At 33.5% G+C, this 24,915-nt stretch overlaps 2 protein-coding genes across 2 annotated transcripts in view; both read left to right on the forward strand.

The window, feature by feature from the left end:
* LOC147071256 (1,5-anhydro-D-fructose reductase) overlaps positions 1 to 3,382 on the forward strand; it is a 39,897-nt gene extending 36,515 nt beyond the window's left edge. The window contains exons 5-6 of the mRNA XM_085948051.1: positions 1,608 to 1,758; positions 2,961 to 3,382. Coding sequence (XP_085804177.1) covers positions 1,608 to 1,758; positions 2,961 to 3,098 — 289 coding nt within the window. The 3' untranslated portion in view covers positions 3,099 to 3,382. The remainder of the gene's footprint in view (positions 1 to 1,607; positions 1,759 to 2,960) is intronic.
* A 4,754-nt stretch (positions 3,383 to 8,136) lies between these two features.
* Positions 8,137 to 24,915, forward strand: LOC147071257 (very long chain fatty acid elongase 7-like). The gene is made up of 6 exons (XM_085948559.1): positions 8,137 to 8,197; positions 15,751 to 15,941; positions 17,016 to 17,156; positions 18,672 to 18,777; positions 20,093 to 20,229; positions 24,739 to 24,915. Exons 1-6 carry the CDS (start codon positions 8,137 to 8,139, stop codon positions 24,913 to 24,915), a joined length of 813 nt encoding a protein of 270 aa, XP_085804685.1.

Raw genomic sequence — 24,915 nt, forward strand, 5'->3', positions numbered from 1 at the left:
ACATAATTTGAAAACACTCATACATATACACCAGTGGTTCTCATGTGCGGCCCTGGTGGCCGTGGCCACTAGAGGATTTTGCTGCAGCCACCAACATAATTTTCAGTATTTAATTTAATTAACTGGGCTAACGTTAAAAATGCGTTATTGGAAATGAGTCATCACCGAGTAGATACTAAAAACCATTTTAATAATACCACGGTTGAAAAATTTTGGTCGAAGTTATATGTTGACCAAGAATCAAGTCAATTCAAAGAATTGGCAACAATTAGTTTATTAATATAGTCGGTTTTTCCTACTACTGTATACTGTGAAAGATCATTCAGTGTAATGCACTTCATAAAAAACAAATATCGAAGCCATGCGGCTCGCATTGGAAAAAAAGAGTATTGAGGAATTCCATTTTCATTATTTTTCAATAAATAGATATGTACTAAAATGTTGTAAATAATAGACTTGTAATAAATAGACTTGTCTACAAATAAATTGATCCATTTTTTTTAGTAAATAAAATTTAGTTTTAATTTTTTCAATCACACAAAAAGTGAAATTTGGTGCGGCCACCAGACGTTTCCATAGAACTGTCAATGTCAATTGTGCGGCCACAGTTAAATTTCACGTGAGAACCACTGATATACACACCAGAAGAAAACCTTTTGTAGAAAATAATACGACACCCAACGGGACTTGAACCTGTATTTTAGTGTGTATATGCATGAGATGTTTTCAAATTATGTATATTCAATATATAGAATGATACATTTTCAAATCCTGTGTCTTATTCGTTGAATAAAAGAAATAGTTTATTGAGGTAAATACGTTGGAAATTGAAGGAAGTTATTAACCCATTAAATGGGGAGGTATTAACATACTGGTACTTGACGGGACGCGAATTTCTATAAAAAAATAAAACCTTATCGACATATCTATTTTTGGTATAAAATCATAATGACTTGTATTTCGCCATGATTCCGCAAGATGGCAGTGTGTACCAGTGGCGAAAGGTGGAAGTAAGCTGTTAAGATCCGCCATAAATAGTGCACACTAAACTTCAGTCATACGTATTTGTTTACATTGAAATAAGATTACAATTTACAGATGGTGTTGGATACAACAATATGTTTAATATGTATTCTTAATCCAACGAAAAAAAATAAGTATCAATGAGAAAGTGTGAACAATTTTGTCGTATCGCCCAAAGTAAACCAAAATTATTATGATTTGGAGGTAGGGTTTAATTGGTTTTTAAAATCTAACCGACACCATCTGTAAATTGTAGTCTTAGTTCAATAAAAACAAATACATATGACTAAAAGTTAAAGTTTAATGTGCACTATTTATGGCAGATATTAACAGCCTACCTCCACCCTTTGCTACTGGTGTGTACAATAAATATTAAATTATTTAAAGCAATCGACCGGGGCTAGTATAATGGAGCTAAGAGTACAGTATGTACACACGCTCTTTTTCTATGGCCGGCCTTGCGCGGACGATATTGTAGAGGGGGCAAACACGCTTGTGGTATACATCCGGTTAACTGGAACACTGCTTATCAATTAACATGTATCTATGTGTCAATATATTCAACAATTTTCTATTTACCATAGGAAGGAACTGCCTGACCTCTTGAACAACCCGGTTATATTGGAGATGTCTAAGAAACTTGGAAAGACTCCCGCTCAGCTTCTGCTGCGTCATATTATTCAGCGAGGCATTGCCGCTATACCAAAGAGCACAAACGCAGAAAGATTGAAGCAGGTAATGAAGTCTTCAGCACATACATTTTAGGGTCGTATGCATAGTGGTGCTTATTTATTTAAATAAGCCGGCTTATGAATAGAACACATAACTATAAATAGGTGGCTCCGCTGGTGATGATACTTTAAAACAAAACTGACAGTCGCTGTCAAATAATAAAAAGAAATAGTAAAAATAGTTTTAAACAAAGCAAGATTGTATTGAGTATCTACTGATTATCTACCATCCATACTTTTCCCATTATTAAAAAATATTTTAATATTCACAGAAAATCATAATTGAAAAAATGTTAATACTTCTAATCGCGGTAAGCAACATTGCCATGTCACCGTTGAGCTTATCTATCATTCCCACAGAATGGATTAATAAGATTTAGCCCAAATGAAAATTTGCCATTTTTAGCATATTTGGGCAATCTGTACTCGAGAATTATATCTTTTACACTTCTTTTCTGTTCCATGGTTATTACACTTTCATCTATGCGTAGGATTAATTTAAACTAATTAGTTTTAATCTGTCATAAAATTTTAGCATGCATGCATGTGTGACAATCAACAAGTCCTGTGAGAATAAGCATTGTCAGCAAATTCTGTGACATACGAATCGATCGCAGAAATATTATTTGATTATTTTTATATATATTTTTTCACAGGCCGTCAGCGTATTGGTTAGTGCTTATTCGTGTGTTGTAGTGTTATAGTGAAACGTTGACGACGGAAAATAAGATTATTTAGTACATACATTTTTAGTATAAAAATTTCACATGAATCTAATTACCAATTGCAAATAAGAACTTTTACCTCAGTAATATTTATTAATATTTATTATGTTAAAATGCATTTGTCATCGAAGGCATGGTATACGCAGTGTTAGGATTATTCAATTGTAAGGAGTTCAATAAATAGACTATCAAGATTTAATGAATATCTCACTCCGATTTTAATCTTGGTAGAGAACTGTCACTCCATATCATCGTGCCTCAGGCTAAAATATCTACCTTGCTGTTATTTTTTATCATTGTATCACTGTACTTGTGTCAATCCATCAAATAAATACACAACTGCTTTCAACAATCATATTTCAGTTCATCTCCTCAACACACCATCACCCTCTTACTTCCAAACAGGATGACAATAGAACCACGCATATGTAAAGCTTGTTAAAATAAGAACACTGTTTTATGTTGATTTTTTTGTTTGCAGAACATTGAAGTGTTCGATTTTGACATTTCTCCCGAGGACGTGTCAAAGATGGATAAATTGGACCAGGGAGAGAATGGCCGAGTCTGTGATTTCGCTTTCTTCAAAGGATTAGACAAGCATCCCGAATTCCCCTTCTAAATTATTATATTAGCCAACGATATTATATTACACCTTGATGAGATGTGAAGAATAAACATTTGTGATTTTAGTAATACAAAAACAAACGAGCAACTGTCATAATCGGTATGTCATATATATAGAGTTGTTCTTATAAGTTTTAATACCAACAGGCAGCCTTAAGGCATTATGAGATTTCATAATAGAATGTCGATTCATTGTTTATAGCAAAAATCTCAGCAAAAAACAGGCCGCCACATACTTCCATGTTCCCTGCAAGCTATAATTAGATATCAGAGAATACCAAAAATATGAAATAACAGTACAATGGAATTATAAATGTAGAATATCAATTCAATGTGTAAATTTAACAAAAACAGTGGAATCACATATTTATTTTCTATATTTTTTTTCTATTATAAATTACGTATTTTTATGTAGCGGCCTATTCTCATATTTAACTTTATAGTATTTGTTTGAATAACACTGCAATCAATCACTACACTACCATGACAGGCATTTTTGCATTACAGTATACTGCCCTTCCAAGGAAGAAGGCAGTAACTGACTCTCAGACACTTTCGAGATAAATGAAATAATGTGTTTTATTCATATTTTAGTACATACTATGAATTAATAAAAAACGGTGATATTTTTAATAAGTAGGATGTTAAAATACAAACAAACAAGCAGTAACTGCAATTAATAGGTGGAATGACTGCCTTTTTGCTCATGTTCATTTTTTCACTAAGGATTTTAACAGTATTTTAGTAATAATACTGATTTTGAAGTGAACAGAATATTATATAGCTTTCAAAATTACTTAACGGCTGGCATTCATAACTCAATTTCACAAATTTTGCAAGTTACTGTCTTCTTCCTTGGAAGGGCAGTATAGTGTGACCACAATTCTTTAATTATCTCATCGAGGTGTAATACATACATATTATTACATACCGGAACATTGCAAATATATTTCACAAAATAAGAGTGATATTTTCTTACTATTACTATAGTTAAACAATATGCCTTGTATATTTTTTGAATTTACTCTGTATTATTAAGTATAATAATTATTTTTTTTACCGTTGTGTAAAGCTTAGGTTTTTAATTCACAATGGGTAACATATTATTATTCAGTATTTCTAATGTTGCTTTCAATAGGACACAATATTCTTAACATTTTTCTTACTGTGGCTAATAAATAATATCACATAATATGTACCAGTAATAATACAGTATTTTAAAATGGAAATACCAGTTTGGGCAACATAATTATTATATACAGATTTATAAATATGTCTATATTATCATTGTTTGCTATTTATTTTGTTAATAATTCTAGAAATAGCTAAAATATAAAGCAAATTAATTGACATTTAGTATATTTGGGAATAAAAGTAACGTTACGTGATATCACAGAAGGAGAAAGGATATTGCCACGTCTAGAGAAGATAAAATTAGTACTTATTAATCTTATTCTCCATTTTGATTGTGGGATTTAAAGCAATATGAACAAGTATTTTATATCTAATGTACATTTTAGATTATAATTATAATTTAGGTTTAATTCATTGAAGTTTATAATATTATATAAATAATGGTTTTTTAGTAGGTATTTTTAATGTTTATATTTAAAATGATAATGTACGTACCTATAATTTATACATGAAAATGAATGCACTTGCACATTGATTATAAAAAAAGATTTTAATAATATAGCATGACTTTCATTGTTGATCCAATCATTTAATTTTTTCCCTTCTTTCCAGTTGATTAACATTGTGACATCTTACTTTGTAAACACATGTACAGTAGAACCTCGTTAATAAGAATAGGGATAATTCGAAATTTTCACGAAAAAAAAGTCCCTTGAACATTATTTTCATATAAAAACATACCTTTTATTCAAATTTCGTAATTAATATTCAATAAATCATAATAAACTACACTATTTCATGAGCCAGTCATTGAAAATTGTGACAGACTTTTCGTAAAACATCATAAATTACTTAATTTAAGAAGGTAATAAAATTAATCCTGACATTTTATGACCCATTAACACACACTGCACCAAAAATTTGGTAGGCACATCTATGATCGTAAACAATATTGATGAAAAAAAAAAAAAATTAATTTTCATATTTTCCCCCCATACATTTCAAAATTCGTAATTCGAATTTTTTTTCGATTTTCGGTCCCATGGAATTCGTATTAACGAGGTTTTACTGTATTTAGCATTTATTTGTACCGTTAACAGTCAGACACGTACTCGGGAGTTTCTCATTAGGAAGTGCTCACCTACTAAAATAAAGTAGTACCAAAAGAAAAAAATTCAAATGAATTTGACAGTATTTGCTGCAAAGTCAGTGTGCCCCATAAACTTTTATTCCGAGACGTAATGGTTCAAATACATTACTATCACATTATGTGCTGTCACAGTGAGCTTGTTGCTCAAAGAAAAAAATGTGTAATGTCGTTTTTCTTGGTATTTAAAATGTTATCAGACTAATGCTCCCATCCCGTGACACATTTTGAACCTTTAAACGGACATTGTAAGTTAGCAAAATCTGCCGAAATCACCAGAACAACAATGAACATTTACATGCCTACACATCTAAGCAAGAAGACTGGCGAGCGACAGGGATTCTTGGAGGCGCCGCGAGGTGTCCATATGCTCCAACTAAGGGGCGGATATGGCCGAAGAATAAGACACATGTCAAAATCGCGTGTTCTTTATTTTTAGTGGTTTTTTCTATGAATTTTCTAATAAATTATTATCTATTATCTATGGTCTGCAGGTTGGGTTCCGTTCAAATATTATCTATGGATGCAATATCGCAAGTAATTTTAACATACGCACATGTAGAAACTGTTAAAATTAATTTAAATTAGAATAAATAATAATTCAAAATACTAATATATTAGAGTTAGCACTCTCCATCATTGAATTTATAGAGATGGTAGATCATTCTTATGTAACATTAGAGCGAGAGGTTTAAAAGAAAACTATTTTATGTAACAAAAATACTTTATGCAGTCATAAAATGTTTAAAATAACTATAAAGGATGATAAGGCTTCAAAATTATATAAATAGATTATCTACAACGTTTAAGGAGTGTCCAGGATCATGGTTTGAAAATACAATAAAAACTCAATTTTGACCTTCGACGAGCATGTCCCCCCTTAACATCACTGCACATGGATGTACTGAAATATGATTATATTCTAAAACATTAGATCGAGAGGTTTAAAAGAATACTATTTTATGTAATAAAAATACTTTATGCAGTCATCAAATGTTAAAAATAAATATAAAGGATAATAAGGCTTCAAAATTATATAAATAGATTATCTACAACATTTAAGGAATGTCCAGGCTTATGCTAAAAATACCATAAAATCTCCATTTTGACGTACGTGGCGCAGTGTGGACCCTTAACGAATAATTCACAAGATTTGAGAATGTAATATTCTATAATAGAATTAGCATTACGCCTGATTTCAGAGGACATGTCAAACTTCAAATTGCAAATTACTCCATAACATGATTTCAAGACTTTCCAATTTTTGGCAGTAATCTCACGTAATATCGTTCAATGAACAATGTTCAATTTACAAAGAGACTGAGATTCTTTTTCTTTAAGTGCTGACTTCTATCAAAGATTGTCGACCAAATTGCAGTAAACCTACCTATCCTGGGCCAGTCGTAACCGATCCTCAACGCCTTGGATGTTGAGCCGCTGGTGGAGGTGGCGTAGCGAAGAGAATCTCCTTCTACCTACGCTTCTGTCACCTTCTATCTCTCCTTGCATTATCAGTTAAAATAAATCATTCTTCTTATTGAAAAAAAATTGGCTGAAGTATGCAGGGTTTCTGCGCTACTTATAAGTTACAGTACAATCCTTTAATGGTCAGGCTTCAATTTCATAGACCAGTATGAGTATGTTGTAGTGGCGAATGGTAGAGATAAGCTGTTAAGATCCAATATAAATAATGTACACTAAACTTTGTCAGTCAAACGTATTTTGTTTTCATTGAACTAAGACTACAACAATGTGTGGATAGTGTTTGTTAGTTTTTAAAGTTCAATTGAACCCTACCTAATCCAAGCCATAGTAGATAATAGAAAAAAATATTCGTTTATCAATAAAATATCTAACATTATGCCATTGAACCATACATAATTATTATAGATATTTTGAAGAATATTTTTTATCGATTATGGTTTAGTTTGGCAGGGCTTAATGAATTAAAAAAAACTAACCAACACCATCTGTAATATTTATTTAATTCAACAAAAACAAATAAGAATGACTGAAATAGAGTGCAATATTTTTGTCAGATCGCCCATAGCATATCTAAACTGCTATGGTTTGGTTAGGCAGGGTTTAATTGAATTTTAAAAGCTAAACATCACCATCTGCAAATTGTATTATTAGGTTAGTGAATACAAATAAATATGGCTGAGAAAGTTTACTGTGCACTATTTATGTTGAATCTTAACATCCTACCTCCACCCTTCGCCACTGGTATGCTGTAGCACCTAATCGCTCTCCATCGAGTGCAATGCAGATTACATTGATTAATTCTTTAAAAGTGCTTCTTGTCATCTCAATCCTGAGTTTCAATCTTCACGTAGACGGCAACCGAGGTTCCTAATTATATTTATATCACAATACAAATAGCAAATCCCAAACAATACTACGTTACCGGACTACTAGTAATATTATAAAAATGTAAGTACGACTCTGGTAATCTCACAATGAGGTGTGCAAAAGTCAATCTAGCGTTATTATTATTAGTGAATGAGTGTCGTTGGCTTTCATAAATTAATGCCCCTGACAATTTATACCAAAGAGAAATCTGAATTATTGACGTATTCGAGGAAGTTAAGGAAGCCTTACCACAATTAACATAATAGGTGAAATGCCATGTCATTTCATTCATATTCAAAAGAATGAGCATTTCCATATCGTGTTGAATAAATTTATTTAGTGTGTAAGTGATAACGCCTGAATGCGGTACACCCTTTCATCGAATTGATTAATCACCAAAATGGCAGTAATTTTGAGAGAACTTGTGAATGCATATCATTTTTTAAACGATGACATAAGTGGTAAGCGAATTTTTAAAACACCTATATACTGCAATTACCAATTTATTACATCATTAAATGCAAAAGTGATCTTTACCAGAAGAGGTGAAATTTTTTCACTTATCATCATCATCATCATTAGCCTGTTTCAATTCATTGATGGATGAAGACCTCCTCGAGCTCTCTCTACTCTTATTGGTTCTGTGATATTACCTATCTATCCGCATGGGTATGGCGAGGACTGCATTCAGTCAGCTTGGAGTCGCATGGAGGTCAAGGCTGTATTCTGTGACGACCAAATGTCGTTTATTCAATGCATGCGAACAATCTGTGCTCCTGTATGGCTGTGAGACATGGCATCTTACTAAACTTCAAAGGTCTCGGCTTTTGAGCTTTGAGAGCTTCGATCTCTCCGCCAAATCTTAGGTTTAGGGGTACATTGGTACAACCGCGTTACATACACCCGAGTTCGTGAGCGGACACAGCAGCCTTCGGTGATTGAGGTAATCACGAAGATTCGTTGTACGTGGCTGAGACATGTGTTCCGGATGCCGCCAAAGAGTGCGACAATTCGTACCCTTGTAGCACAGCCTTAAGGGTTTCATCGTCGTTGCCGGCCCTCCCTCACCCTGCAGTGGTGCTACAAAAGCGATCTACGCACTGCAGGTCTGGAATGGCGGGAGGCGCAAGAGTTTGTAATGGATTAAGGGAAGTGGCGCGAACATGTGCTTGCCCTATGCCCCAATGCTGGGTCGTGACAGGGTGAAAGAAGAAGATATTAACTATACATTAATATTTTGACAATTCTGCGCACCTTGGGGTGGCATTTCGGTCGTTTCGTATCCCTCGGCTAATACTGGATTATCATATTCTTATGAAGTTGAGTTATGTGTCCGTGCCGTTTCCATTTAAGTGTTTCTGCATACTTAATTACATTGCAGACTCTCATTTGCTTCTTTATCGATTCCATCTTTTTTCTGTCCTCCTGAAATACTCAGGAAACAACTTTCCATGCCACACATTGTGATTAAGAGATAAGTTTCACATGTGTACATGAGTATTGGACGCACGCATTGATTAAATACTCTGCACTCAATTTCTATTTATATTCCCATTATCATAGAGCATAGGTTAACAATACACTGTGTTCCTGTTCGGTGGTGGGTCTCGTATATGAATCCTGCCCTATGGTTAAATCATAATGCTATTTTTTTCACTCAACGTAGTAACGTGCACTTGTCAGTATTTAACAGCCTGTGAACGTTAAGGATTATAACAACGGAAAAGAATGACAATACACACATAGACATCAAAGTATATTTAACATACCTACAGAAGATAGTAACGCCAAGTAACATAGTGCAAATTATTCCGGTATAGTTGGCTTAGCTGGAAAATTTTAGAATAAATAGAATAATATTAATTCGCACCCCCAGTAAAATACTGTAGTAAGTCAAAAATTGGCATTTTGCAGGAGAGCCATTTGAAGTTTCAAATATTCTTTGTAAATACAGGAAAAGTCTGAATGTAAAAATTATTACTCATTTTTATGGAAAAACATGATCTATTTTCAACTGTATTCATCATTTTTCTCTAAAACATATACAAACGGAGATATTTGAATATTTCTGAGTTACGACTGTATTTTATTAGGATATTTGACAATTTCATGGTAAAATTTGAATCAACTCAATACTTTCTATGTAAATTTCCCTACCATCACTCTAATAATTACAATTATTAGTTCAAAAATACAATTATTAGTTCAAAACAACAAAAAAATACTTAATTATTTAATTTAATGGGAAAATAAATTTTTTACATATGATTTTTAATTTTTAAACATCACTTGGAAGAGAAGCAAAAAAATCATAATAAAATTCACGATGTTTAGCGGTGCAGAGGAAAGCAAATCCTTCTTTTTAATTGTCGTTATTTTTGGCCACTCTTGATATGCTTTGGATATATTGAGACCATCCATTGGTAATGGTTTACCTATTTGCTGTTGTCGAACATTCAATTTCCTACATTCTTCATGATAACTGGTTTAAAAAAAAATAATGTATGGATAGTCTCTGTCTACTTTTATAACTTTAATCTTCTGCCACAAAACTTTTTCTCCATTTTCATCCGTGTTGTAATTTTTACCGATTTCATCTGCTAGTTTTTTCATGTTGAGAAAATTATTTGTCGTCATGGGTTTAACTATGTATGGTTGTCCTGTTTTCTTACTTGTTTGTACAATGGTAATCATTTGGCTGGGCACAAATATTGGTCCACTTTTTAGAGCCCTGGTCTTCTGCTGCTCAATTGTAGAATGGACGATATCGCCTTCATTTTGTTTATGCCCGGTGACCAAAAACTTATGAGAGATCGTTGTATTTTTTTGTGAATTCCCGGTGGCATATAAATACATTGCAGCAATGTATTTATTTTTATTCTGCCCGGCACAATTGTCACTGTAAAAAATAAAATGCTCATTGTGGTGATATTTTTCACATGCATTGTAATCGAGTACACAGCTACCAATTTTATTGGATCCTCATGCAGCTTGACTCTCGTCCCACATGTATCAGTTTGCAATATTTTCAGTGATATTATAGACTGTACGATTGTACATTGCCAAACTTTCGTTTATAATAGAAAGTTGACACATTTCCGCAAGGAAGCGGTAAAACAGCCTGCAAATCATATACAGCTACATTAATGACGCTATTTTGGCCATTAGTTCGGGACTCTGCTACGTCTTTGATCTTTTCATCCCTTGCCTCTTTTTTCCAGGTTGATGTGTCTCATATTTTTCTTGAAGTTGTTTTTTTTCATCTAGTGGTGAAGAATTATTGTATAGGTCGCATTCAACGCACAAATCTTTTTTTAGGCTTAAAGAAGCCAATATTAAATTCGTCATTAAATATAGATGCGTATAATAGTGTTCTTTTCCAAATATTGCTGTCAGCTTGTTGTTTTTTGTATAACCAATACATTTCAGCAATTGTTAATTTACCATCTAAATACAATTTAGACGTATGTGCACGCAAATAATGTTACTCGATCACTGGGAAAGACTTAATGTGAGCTCTTATATCATTTTTTTAAACATCACTAATTTTTTTGTGATTTTTGTGATCTCTTTGTTCTGTAATTGGCGTTCCGGAAAGAAGATCTCTTGTTTTCCATGCAGTGGAGCAGTACCTTTCACTCACCCCAAATGTGTTGATAAAGTATTTTTTGCATACTTCTTGTATTTTACTTCCATTTAATTGTTGATAACAAAAATTTTTGCCTCTGCTGCTTCCAGTTTTTTTTGTTTGAATACTTTGGAACAATAATATCCATGCAATTAGTGAGAAAATTACGCTGTATCTCAAGATTTCCCTGTAGTAACAGAGTTACAACAGTATTTTTTTGAAAAGTATTGTTTTAGTTTTTTAGAAAACTTCTTGTAAAATACTGTCGTAACTTAGTTACAACACTATTTTATTATCTATTCAACAGTTTTCGGAAAGTAATTTACTGTATTAAGTGCTTTCTCTCCGACACTATTTGAGTTTGAGATACGATAGTATTTTATTAAAATAGCAAAAAAAAATACGAATCCAACCACATCCATAACTCGAAAACGCCCATTTCAGACTTACAACAGTATCTTACTGTGGGTGCGTTATATTCAGTATTATTTTTGCAAGCTTTCTAATTTCTCCAAAGTGTGGCGTTAGTTATTTTTATATAAATATTTATTAGAATTACAGACAAATTAATTCATTTTATTCATACACGGCGCTCTAGTGAAACTATTTATTTAACCTTGAACATGTCAAAAATATCAAATTTCACAGTAATTTAGTATGTTTATAATTTATTACACTGCGGGTCTATTTCTATACACAAGGCTGCTTTCGGTCCGCTATGGCAGCTAAATTATGTAGGAAAGTATCGAATTATTAACACTTTATGTACCAATTACAATAAGTACTATGTTTTAACAGCACCTCTTTTAGCTGTGATAAATATATAAGTGTAAATAATATGATACTTTCCTAGCCTATATAGCTGCCGTACCGGACTGAAAGCAGGCTTGTGTATAGAATAGACCCGCAGAAAGCCAAACGTCCAAATAGCTGCTTTGAGAATCTATGTTTATAGACTTATCAACATATTCACGCCATACACGGATATATATGTATAATCTAAAATGGCAATACAAATTAGCGTGAATGTTTCCATGTCATTCTAGAGTTAATTGTAACTTTTTAAATTTAAACTTATGCCATTATTACAACATGTACCTATATTATACAGCGTAGACATTGTCAATTCGATACAAGTGGCAAAACAAATGTTATTAACTTACGTGTACATTGTTTCCTCTTCAATATTACCATTTTCATTATGTTAAGTGTATGTAGATTTTTCCAAGACAGTAGGTAAATCTAAACAATATATGCAATATACAACTTTAAAATGTGCTCTTTCATGCAGTAGTGGAACTTCGAAATCGCCCCCCCCCCCCCTTTTTATATCATAAAAATTTTAGGCATTCTCTCGAAAAGTTTTATTATAATATGTAAAAAATCTAAAGAATTTTAACTATAAATAGAAGGAAATCCATTAAGTTGGTAAACTCGACAAATATTAACAAGGCTCAGTTGAATTCTGATTTTTTTATTCACACAATGGCTGCTATTTTTTACGTTAGTTATAAATTGTTTTATACAAATAATACAGGGTTTTTTAATTAAATACCTACTAATGAGTAATGACAATGTATACATAGTATTATTGGGTGCTAATCTACTCACCGTGACAGTTTGTCTTTTCAAATGCCCGGCAAATCGGAAAATATATGTCATAGCAGTAGCTTTAAGTTCTCAGCAAAGGAATTTACAATATGAAGTAGGAGAGTTAACTTAATCAACGGATCATAGGTCCTTTATTGCTTCAATTTCCATGCATTTAAGCTTATACCCCGTTTACACGTACATGGACTTACTGCTGACAGTACATATTATCGCTGCATGAGTCAAAAAAGTTCAGAAGCTTCTGAATTTTCACGCGCAGTAGAACGGTAGTAGCGAACCTACCGGATAAAAACGAACTTCACCGCGCAGGTCATTTACTGATTTTCACAACCTGTCAAATAGGACAACATCGTGTCTTGCTTACTCTTAAAGAATGAGATTGGAGAGACAGTCAGCACTTATTATTATTATCGCGATAGTTTCAAATACACACTATTGGTGCAAGTACAGGCACTATATTCCAATGCAATATTATGGTAATAAATAATTGTTTGACTAACCTAAACAGACCAAGCGTAATTTTATTTATTCAAAATTCCAAAATATACCAACAGAGGCTTGTCGCCTGGGCGCAAGAGTGATATCTGAAGGAAGGACCTTTTATTAAGAGGATAGTGGAGAATTAGCCGGGGATGAACATGCCATTGTTATTTAATCTGCCTTTTATTTATCTTTAAACAGATGTAGGTAATCAAGTAATATGACTACCTGGCGGCGATGTAATAAGAAATGTAACCGTGTTTAAGATTGTACACCAAATGTAACTTACTTGTTTTATATAGTAGGTAACAAATAAAAATGTGCCCATGTTGTAACACAAGCTTTTGAAAACATCAAACCCCCTCTAAGAAATCTTGCTAGATTATCTGCCGCTTTATTACGTTGACCTGTAGTCATTAGTTTACAGTGTTTACACTATATACACTAGAACCTCAATTATCCAGACTGATTAAGGGATGAAGAGAATCTAGATAATGATAAATCTGGATAATCGAAAACAAATACATTTTTTTTTTTCACTAGGTATGATTTTTTTACAATACATATTCTTATATTCTTATAATCAATCATACGAAATTGATAATTATGTAGATCTAATCTTGTAGATAGTATCTAATCTCAACCTTTTTACATCTGCGGACCACAGAAAATATGAGAAACGTTTTGCGGACCGCTAACAAGCGGTTGATTTCGTCACGTTAAATCATTAATCTATTTTATGAACAAAAACACAATGCGCAAACACTTGCAGGTGAATGGGTTTTGAAGATTTTATTGGAATTTTTAGAATAGTCATTTGGATGCCAAAAATTCGCAGACCACCAGAGAATTTCAACTTGCGCCGTAGATGGCTTTTTGACATGCAACGAATAATTTTTAACAAAAACTTTTTATAAAAATTGACAAGGCTTGAGTTCAATAAAATGAAATTTTAAATAGATTTTACCATGTGTTTGACATTTAACAATTTTGTCAGAAACATAATGTTACCCCAAAAAATGGAATGGTTTATTCAAGTGTGTTTAGACAATCTGTATTAATATGCTATTGGACCTAGAATTTACGTAGGTATTTAGAAAAAAAAATAGTATTTGCAGTACTGTATAAACTAAAAGGGACCTAAAGCATTGTGTTCCGCCGCTGCTTTAATGTTTAAAGCAATATTTAAGTCGTTTTATAAATGCATCCGTAAAATGCAACTGTACTCAACATGTATAATTGAAAGTAGAGTAGTTTTTATACTCATGCAAACTGACACACAGAAAGTAACGATTGTGTTTCACACATCTATAGGTTGTGTGTTGAAATCGGACTCTTTTAAATTTCAAAGACGTTGGTTGGATACATTACAATAATGATAAACAAGTGCAAATGACATAGTTTATTTTGAAAATTGAGTTAGGAGCAGTTGTCCGACAATCACATACTTATTTATGTGTGAATGAGGAGGATCCAAACATGTAACAGCATTGTATGAAAAGTTATAATAATTATTATTTTGGTCTGAACAATCGATTATAAAATGTTGTCATCATTTTAGCCTGATTTTTCCTCCTTAAGGTGATACATCAGTAAAACGGCAAATAATTTTCAACTATAGGCGCGACGAAATTTTGGGCTCGCTGCCATTCGGAGAGAGAACGTCAAGCTGAAAACACGTCAATTTGTTTCGTGATGGCGACGGGCGTATTAATTCTTAAATCGTGTAAAGATGACTAAAAACGTTACCCATTTACTTTAAAAAGAAAACATGTCAATGAATATATTATTATTGTTACTGATAGAACAATAAACAGAACATTAAATGGACACATGTTGGATTTATATGACAAATTATATTTCGTTTGACATGCGTCATTTGCACCCGCGACCCGCAATCCGCGCATCGCCTAGCCACGATCTTTTTAGACCGTGCCTCAACTGAGGTATAGCCTTAAAATACTAAAAACATTAATAAATAATATAAAGATCAAGTACTTACTTATAACTTTGCAAGCAAGTATGTCATGCAACCAATTTATTCATGAGCAATACTGCAGGTTTGTATTTGTCAGTAGATCAGTGGCTTTAAGTTGTAAAACTTTGGATATAATTAATGTAATAAATTTAGTAGTAGCTGAAAAGAGTCATATTATTATATTGTATTGTATTGTATTGTATTGTATTGTATTGTATTGTATTGAAGTTTCGAATCCATTAAATACACTAAACTGGGATAAAATTATTACATGTCATGAATGCATACTTTTGATCAAGATTTCAAAAAACTTTCAGATCCAAGAACGCAGGATTGGTTCTTGATGGGCAATCCATTTCCTGGGCTGACGCTGCTCGGCATCTATTTATATGGTGTATTCAAACTTGGCCCAAGACTGATGGCAACCAGACAGGCGTATTCACTAAAAAATACCCTAATCGTGTATAATGCTGTTCAAATAGTAGCATGTGTCTACATAGTTTATCAGGTAAAAACAAATGACACTATGCCCTACTTGAAGGGACATTAGTCATAAAAATTAAATCATAATCATAGTATTATTTAGAACTGTGTCCACCGCACAGCGTGGCAAAGGGTGGTGGTAGGCTGTGGGGATCTGACAAAAATAGCGCACACTAAACTTTGTCAGTCATACTTATTTGTTTTCATTGAACTAAGAATAAAAATTGCAGATGGTGCTGGTTAGTTTTTACAAATCAATTAAACACAGCCTAAACCAAACCATAATAATATATAAAAAATATTCTTCCTTCTTATGGTTCGGTAGGCAGGGTTTGATTGAATTTTAAAAACTAACCAACACTATCTGCAATTCAAAAATAGTTTGGCGGGGTCCATTTCGAAAAAATATTCATAATGATTTATGATTAATTTTTAAGGCGGTGTGAGAGAGTTTTAACAAAATTAGCAGTTTCCAATGACTTCCACATTTTCCCGGTCTACTACTTAGGTTCTCGTTGATTCAACCACGGACACCCGTACTTTTACATGTATATCCCCATACCCAGACACTCCACACTTTGAGTCTAGTGATAAACACCCACCTACGAGTTATTGCGAGCTGCCACATTCACAAAACGTTATTAGATGAGTGTGGATTAACGGTCATAATTATTAGGATCACTAGTGTTCGTTTGTATTGTTCGTGCTGTTTTGTCTTTTAGACATGCCACATCAGAATATTAAAGCTAGTATCGGATTCCCCAGACGGTTTCATCAATTCACGAGTGCCACTGTCCTTTCCTGTTGTAGAATGCCGAGAGGAGTGGGGCCAAACTGTTGAGAAAGCTGTTCTTCTCAGTCATGAGGTCCTGACGAAGACCTACCTAAATAATTTGTATTTTTTCCGTTTCTTGGCCCAGTCCCAAAAACCCCCTCTTGTGTGCCTCTTTATGACTGACAAAGTTTAGTTTGCAGTAGGTATTTGTGTTGGATCTCCATAGCCTGCCCCACTCTACAGTGTATAGATGTATGTATTGATTGTTATGTATAGATATTAGACATAAAACGGTATTACAATTTTATTAAATTTATGTTTCAGGGGCTGACACTGGCATGGTTTAATGATTATCAATTCATTTGCCAACCTGTAATAGTATCTGATGACCCATTGGCGAAGACGGTAGCATGGAAAGTCTGTTATTTCTATTTTATTGTAAAACTAATCGATCTTCTAGATACGGTGAGTAATAAGATGAACGTTATGAATTGTTTGATCCAGTGTACTTGTATTCGTTCAATCCTCAGCACCTCAATTCTTTCGACTTAAGTTTAAGTTGAAAGAATTGACATGTTAATTATTGAATGAAAACAAGGTACACCGGTGACCTAGTTTAATTTAAACAATTTTAGAGAAAATTATTATTTTATTTTTAAACCTGTTTGGAAATATGTACGTACGCAGTTCGTCATATCACACGTCACCGTGAAATGTTGTATCGGAAATATATGGTCGTATAATAAAGACCGTCTAAGATGTCCAGACTGAGATAAAATTCATGTCTAAATAAAACACGGTTCTTGTCAGTTTACAGGAAGCCGGCGGCAAACAAATTTTGAAAATAGCCGAGAAACTGGATTATTTGTTAGGTTGGGTTAGGTTAAGTTAGGTTATGGTTAGGTTAGGAATTCATGAATTTTGCCAAAATCGGCTATGAAAATTGGCACGGTTCCCGCCTGGCTTCCTGTAAACCTCGGTGCTATAGAGATGACCTTATAATATACGGTTATCTCTTTTCGATAAGAAAGCTCATGTTCGAACTGTGCAGCGGTAAAATGTAATACGTACAATTTACAACCAATTTTTATTGGAAACAAACAGTTAATAATTATATTACATTGAGAATTATAATATAGAGAATTTATAATAATAAAACAGAAAGGTGTAAAATTAAACGATATAAGTATAGGTAAATCATTCTACAGTGGCACCATAGGCGATTCGCGCGTGTATTGAATTGCTTGCGGCAATGCCTGTTTCAATGCTAGCAAACAATACCACTACAACTGCAAGCCGCATTTGCCGTACCCATGGTGCCACTGTAAAACGATTTACATTTAAACTAATAAACTATCATAAAACTATTGATATACTGGGTTTCTCCAATTATAAAAAATATCTCCCATGTCCCCTGTATACCTCAAGAGTAAGTACCTAAATCAGCAACTGCATTACCTCTTTGGATTCCTATTCTTATTCGCTGTCTCAGGTACTCAGTTGAACAGCACTCACCTGTTTTATACACCATGTCCATGGAATATAATTTAATTTTTGTAATAAAATACTTATAACTTGTCATACAAAGCAGTTGTTTCAATCAAGTCATCATTTATGGCACTACAACCCGTGGCGAACCTTGGCCTCCTTCAAAAACTTACTCCATCCTGGACTATCCATCGCCGACACTCTTGCTTTGACTGAGCATTCTTAAATCTCTTGTAGTACAGTCCAGCCATCTCAGTGTCGGCCGTCCAAGTACTTCTCTTGCCCTCGGGGGTTGCGTACATAACCTGCTTTGCTGGTATATTCTTCAGCAACAATAATACTTCAGAATTGTAGTATTTTCAAACATCTACCCTGAATTATTTAGATATTTTACAATATATGCATAGAAAACAGCTTCTTTACATTTTTATCTATGGTTATTTTTTGTTCTTCTTGAATGCTTAATGAATTTTTACAATCTATTCTCAACAGGTATTTTTTGTTATGAGGAAAAAACAAGAACAGGTTACATTTCTTCATGTTTACCATCACGCTGGTATGGTAGCGCTGTCGTGGGGTATCGTGAAATGGCTTCCAGGTATGAATGAATCAACTCTCACATTTTTAATCTAAAATCCAGGGAACACAGAATTAATGGGAACTGAAATTTAATACCTAACGGGTGTGGAGTAACATGCAAACGATCTCGAGTGTGGAAGAATATGAGATAAACTTAAATACGTGTCAAGAATATGTCATTCTAAGCTTGTGCTTCGTTCAAACAACTGCTCTCAGTTTATGCATTGATGCGCATTCAATATTGGTGTATTTGAAGGTTGCTATACATACTATTGTATGTCTAAAATGTGTGCTTCATTTTCGTAGGACACTCACAAATTCAAAACCCAGCTTCAAAGTGTAATGTATTGTGGGGTTATAGCCTATCTGAATTCTATTTATTAATCTGTTCTGTGCTAAAATCAATTTTCATCAAACACACTCAGTTTATAGTACCAATTTAGACTATCTACTATCACAATATATGATTTCAAACCTGGTGGTTAGAATTTTCATTCCAATTGGCTATTGGTTTTAAAGTCGGTTACCTCTATGAATATTTATTTTGGGATAATCACAAAAAGGCCCAAGCACATTTCGAACTGCAAATAGAATAACTGAAATTTTTTTTGTAAACAATTATTAAAAAAAGAAAATGGTGAAGTACTAGAATTATGATATTATGGCAACACTCACTCTAGTGCCAGTCTCGATATCGTAAACACGCGCACTTGTAAGTGTTGTATATTTAACAACAGTGAATGTATTACATATCAATATTCAACCCCTCCAACGAATGCAAAATATATCGTACGGTTGGAGCGGACCCTTTTTTGAGTTGCTCCGCTCCGGGATCTAATACTTCCTCCAGCTCCGCGCCAGGGGAAATTAGTTTGTATTGTGTAGTGTTTGTAATCGTTTTCATTATGAACCATTCATCACTTGGCAATGTTGCCGTATTTCAAACAATTCCAGTGTTGCAAAGTGTCAAAGAAAGAATATTTTCATTGGATTTTATAATGAAAATTTAATAATAAAAAAAACATCCAGAGCAGTGGAGCACTACAAATCTTCAGTGTTCTGACTCTACTCCTGTTCCGGGTAAAACCCCATTGCTCCAGTGCTCCGAGTGCTCTGTATTCCTGCTCCGAGCTCCGATCCAACGGTCTGATATATACATATAAAAGCGGACATATCCGATTTTGAAACCGATAGCCTCATATTTCCAAAATAACATATCACTTGAATCATTTCTAAAATAAATAGGTACTATTTATTCTTTATTTTGAAGATTTTCAATTTAATTTGTTAATGTTCTTGTGGTAAAAAAGTTTACGAATATATTTCATTTGCAGGAGGCCACGGTACGATGTTGATAGTGCTTAATTCCTTTGTCCACATTATAATGTACTTCTACTACCTGTTGACGGCTTTCGATGAGTCTTATAAAAAGTCCGTCTGGTGGAAGAAGCATGTGACACAACTTCAAATTGTAAGTACAACTGTATTTTTAATATTATAACTTGAATTTATATAATCCTTGTATAAAACTTAAATTTATATAATCATATCCGTTCCTAATAAGATCATATGGGCCTCCTCAGAGTGGAAGTTTGTATTAACAGAATTTAGTTTTTACGAGAAATGGGTGTCAGCCTCTTGCTCAACCTATTAGGTCCATACTCTGACTCATACACAAATTGAAAAACAATGTGTACTTGTCAGACCTAGGATTTGAACCTGGGACCCATGACGCTATAGGCCGACATTTAAACTGCGCGGCCATCGTGGGACTGTCAGTGTGGGTGGGGTACCTTTATAATATTAAAATTTCCACATATGAAAAAGGATTACTTACCACAATGCATCCAACAATGAAAATTATATTTTGCATATTATAGTATGCTTCTTGTAGACTTATTTAACATTCTTAATAATTAAACTAAATCCATGCATTTGAGGATTTCACTTTTTGTACACATTTTTACAGTCAGATTTATTCTCAGATTTAATTTTGGTTAGGCAATTAGTGCCAAAGCACGTTTACACTTAACACATATTGGCATATAGACAAACTTATTATACTGTCATAGTTCAGTAATATGTATCTCATTGATAAAAATTATTTCAATAAGCATATTTTTATCTGTGTTTACGAGAAAAGTTTCATAAGTTCACGGAGTGGGACAGAAAGAAAAGAATAAATTATATATCGTGGGTTACTGCCAAAAGTTGGTAATTCTTGAAATCATGTTATATAGTAATTGCAATTTGAAAGTTTGACATGCCCTCTAAAATCAGGCATAATGCTAATTTCTTTGTGCTTTATGTGCATGTTCTATATATCGGAAGGCCATGAATTTTTTTTCTAGCATTTACCAACTTTTGGCAGTAACTACGTAAAAGTTTTATATTTTTATTTTTCAATATAATCTCATCGGACATGAATACACTTCTTAGATCTATCGATTAATTTTTCTAAATCTTCATAAAAATATTTTCCGGTTTGTCTTCAAAATGCTCATTTACGGTTGCCTGTAGGGACTCATCATCATTAAAATGTTTTCCATGCAAGTCTTTCTTCAAATTTGGAAACAGGTAATAATCACTATGTGTCAGATCAGGACTGTAAGGTGGGTGAGGCAATTCCTAGAAGCCAGATTTTATCATAGCAGCCATTACAATTTGAGTCTTGTGAACAGGTGCATTCTCATGAAGTACCACGCCTTTTGTTAATTTGCCCCTCCTTTTTACTTTAAAATTTTAGCGACTTAGAATATTAGCTTAGTACTGTCCTGTGATGTTGGTGCGTTTTATAATCTACTGAGATTCCTTGTGAACCCAAAAACATTGTTGCCATCAGCTTCCCAGCCGATGGAACAACCTTAAACTTCTTAGGGGCTGAACCACCTATTTTATCCCACTGCATGGACTCCTGTTGTGACTCAGGGTCATAATGATGAACCCATGTTTCATCTCTCGTAATGATTTTGTTAATAAGTTTCTCTTGATTGACGCCAGATTGAAAGCTTTAAAAACTGCTTAGAACGTTTTTCACACGGTAACATTTTTCGATGTGGCATAAGCATTCGTGGCACATATATTGTGCTTACCTTTGACATCCTTTGACTTTCGTGTATAATTCTGGAAATTGTTGTTCTGAGTGGATTGAACATTTCTGCGATTTCGATTAGTTTTCGCTGACCATTTTCGATAAGTGGATCTTCGATTTTTAATACAATTTCGTATAGACATCACTTGGCCTTCCACAACGGTCATCATCTTGTAATGACTCTCTACCCTGTTTAAACAAACCTGACCGTTTGTAAATCATGGTTTTACCACAACAAAGAGTGCCATAAACCAATTTCATTTAATTTTGGATGGTTTCCACACTTTTTCTCTGTTTTGTGAGGAATTGAATTACTGCACAGAACTCAATATTTGACATTTTTTAAATTATCATAGACTTTCATTTGTTCTTTTGGATATTGGAAGTGATTTAATGGAACAATCAATTTGAAAAAGCACAAGTATACCTAAAAAGAATTACCTTGCAATAAAAAATAATTTTAACCTAAATACTTGCTACTTTCACCCAACGTTCCCTATAATTTTCTATTGTAAAACTTATATTTTTAAGGTATTTATTAATTTCATAATTAACGTACAATATTAGAATTTTTTGCAGATATATCCGTACTTTCGTCGACAATTAATGTATGAAACCGAGACCTGCGTAATTCGTCAAAAAAATTCTTTTCTATAAAAAAGTCTTTATTAATGACTGCATTAATGCATTCGACAAATTCGAACGCATAATTTTTACTTCGCCAGCTTTCGGGAATATCTGTGTATTTAGATACATGATTATAAATATCTTGTACAGAAAGCATAGAAGCATTTATATTTTTATAGCCAATTATCAATCAACATTATCAATTAACACTTTGACTAGATCTCACTCCTATTCTTTCGTTCTTCGGGTGTTTACGTCATTATTTTCAAAAGTCCACCCCTTTTCAAATTTTTCAATTTCGTAATAGCATCCCGGCATACTTTTTGACTTAAATGCTGATATATTAATATTTTGTAGTTGTGATCCTTATCGTCACAACTACAAAATAAAAGGAGAGAAAGCTGAACAATAAATACTTCCGTAACCTCGCAACTGACAACTGTAAAAAAAATAAATTAGAATATAAAAAGGAATTGCACGGCTGAAGGCACGTGCAATCTATGGTTAAAAGATGTAGTCATTAAAGTCCTGGACGCCACACGGTCTTGATACCGTGAAAGATTATAATTATATTACAGTGTGGAAGAAAGGGGAAATAATAAATGAAAGAGCAATTTATGTACCGAAACTATATTATAGCAAAAAACAAGAATATTGCATTAAAAGGTTATTAAGGAAATACTATAATAAAGGCAAGCAGCTAAGTTTTAAAAGAAACATTGGAATATAAGTGAATCAAATAGTAATAGTTTTAAAATACCAAACTTGGAACGACACAGAGGCTTGTAGCACTGCGGCTGCAATCGTGCTGCTTTAAGTGACGTCCATTATGAATGTTGGGTAAAACCAAAGCAGAGCACGACTATCCTGGATGACAGACAGAATCAAAAAGCCCTGTTGCTTCTTTCGCACCTCGCGACGTCCGTTGCGGCCGGAAATTCTAACAGCGACATCTGTCCAATGGCGTACGCTCCATGACGTGACCATAAATATTCGTCGGGGTTGCCAGAGTATGAATGTTGGTTATGGTCATTTTGAACATAACAATGCATTTTTAAAAGATACAACCTCCATTCAATCCACTTCTTTCCACACGTGAATTCTCCTTGTATATTTGCTGCCGAGCATATGATGCATTTGATCCAATCATCTGTTTCCGAATGAACAAATATATCACTAATTCTTACTTTTTGCGAATGCATTAAAGATGGAATTTCTTGACGATTACACAGAGCCATTCAAATTTAAATTTATCGCAGAATTTCTTCTTAATGATCACATTTGAAATATCACATCCACTTCTTTTTGACATTTTTAGGGGATAAGTTTTCTATAATAAATATTTCTATATTAAGTAATTGTACTATATATGTAACTGAGCAAGCAATCGTATTGTTCACTTGAATTGTTTGTTACATACACTCAATGACATTAATATGGACAAAGCATCTGGAAAAAAAAATCACACTCACTTTTTTGTCGGGTCTGCCGAATGGCATAATCTGTTCTAACGCCATTAGAATAAAGGTGATATTGCTATAAATTCCCGATGCTTTTTGTCGGGTCTGCTGAACGGTTCGGTTCGAACGGGTTCGCTCAAATGAACATTGACACTAGAAACACTGTTCTAACGCCATTACAATAAAGGTGATATTGCTATAAATTCCCGATGCGTGATATCGCATAATGGAAATTGCATGACGTCTACCTATACATGTGCGAAAGTTGCTATGCGCGAATTTACTTGCTAGCTACTGTATTGAGTGCGTTGTCCATTAATAATGTCATTGCATACACTGAACACACCTGTAGTTATTACTAAAATCTGGCAAAGGAAACTTTCTTTTATAATATTTTTGTGTGAGGACTGTGCGGGGATGAAAATATGTGTGCGGACACATTTTGGTAGGTGTGCGCGCGCACACGTGCACACCTTTCAGGGAACATTGCTTTCACCACCATTCCGCGAACTTATGGAACTCCCCTCATATGTGCAAATACATTACTAAATGAATAATTATATATTGTGTAAAATTCTAACATTCTTTTGTATATCTGATTGATCTGATTACTTAAAATGCTGATTTGATCCAACATGCAATCATATTAATTTTTATTCACTCATTAGTAAGTTGCGATGACTATTTCAACTTTGTGGTTTTGGTAAATTTATTGTGTAACTCTATTTCTACAGTTATAATGTCCTATTGGAATTTACCAATAATATCCAATTTTCTGAGGATTTGTTTTGTTTTATTACAGATCCAGTTTGGTATCCTCTTCTTCCATTTCTCTTCGGTTTACTTCAAGAAGGATTGCGAATATCCGTTATTGCCATCTGTTGTTTTGATTCCGCAAAATTTATTTATGGTAATTCTGTTCAGTGACTTTTACAGGAGAGCGTATATGATCAAAAGTAAAAAAGAAGTCAAAGATTGA

Source organism: Rhyacophila brunnea, unplaced genomic scaffold, assembly GCF_057557595.1.
Source record: "Rhyacophila brunnea isolate RB1 unplaced genomic scaffold, BYU_Rbru_1.0 scaffold_20, whole genome shotgun sequence".
In the NCBI taxonomy this organism is placed as follows: Eukaryota; Metazoa; Arthropoda; class Insecta; order Trichoptera; family Rhyacophilidae; genus Rhyacophila; species Rhyacophila brunnea.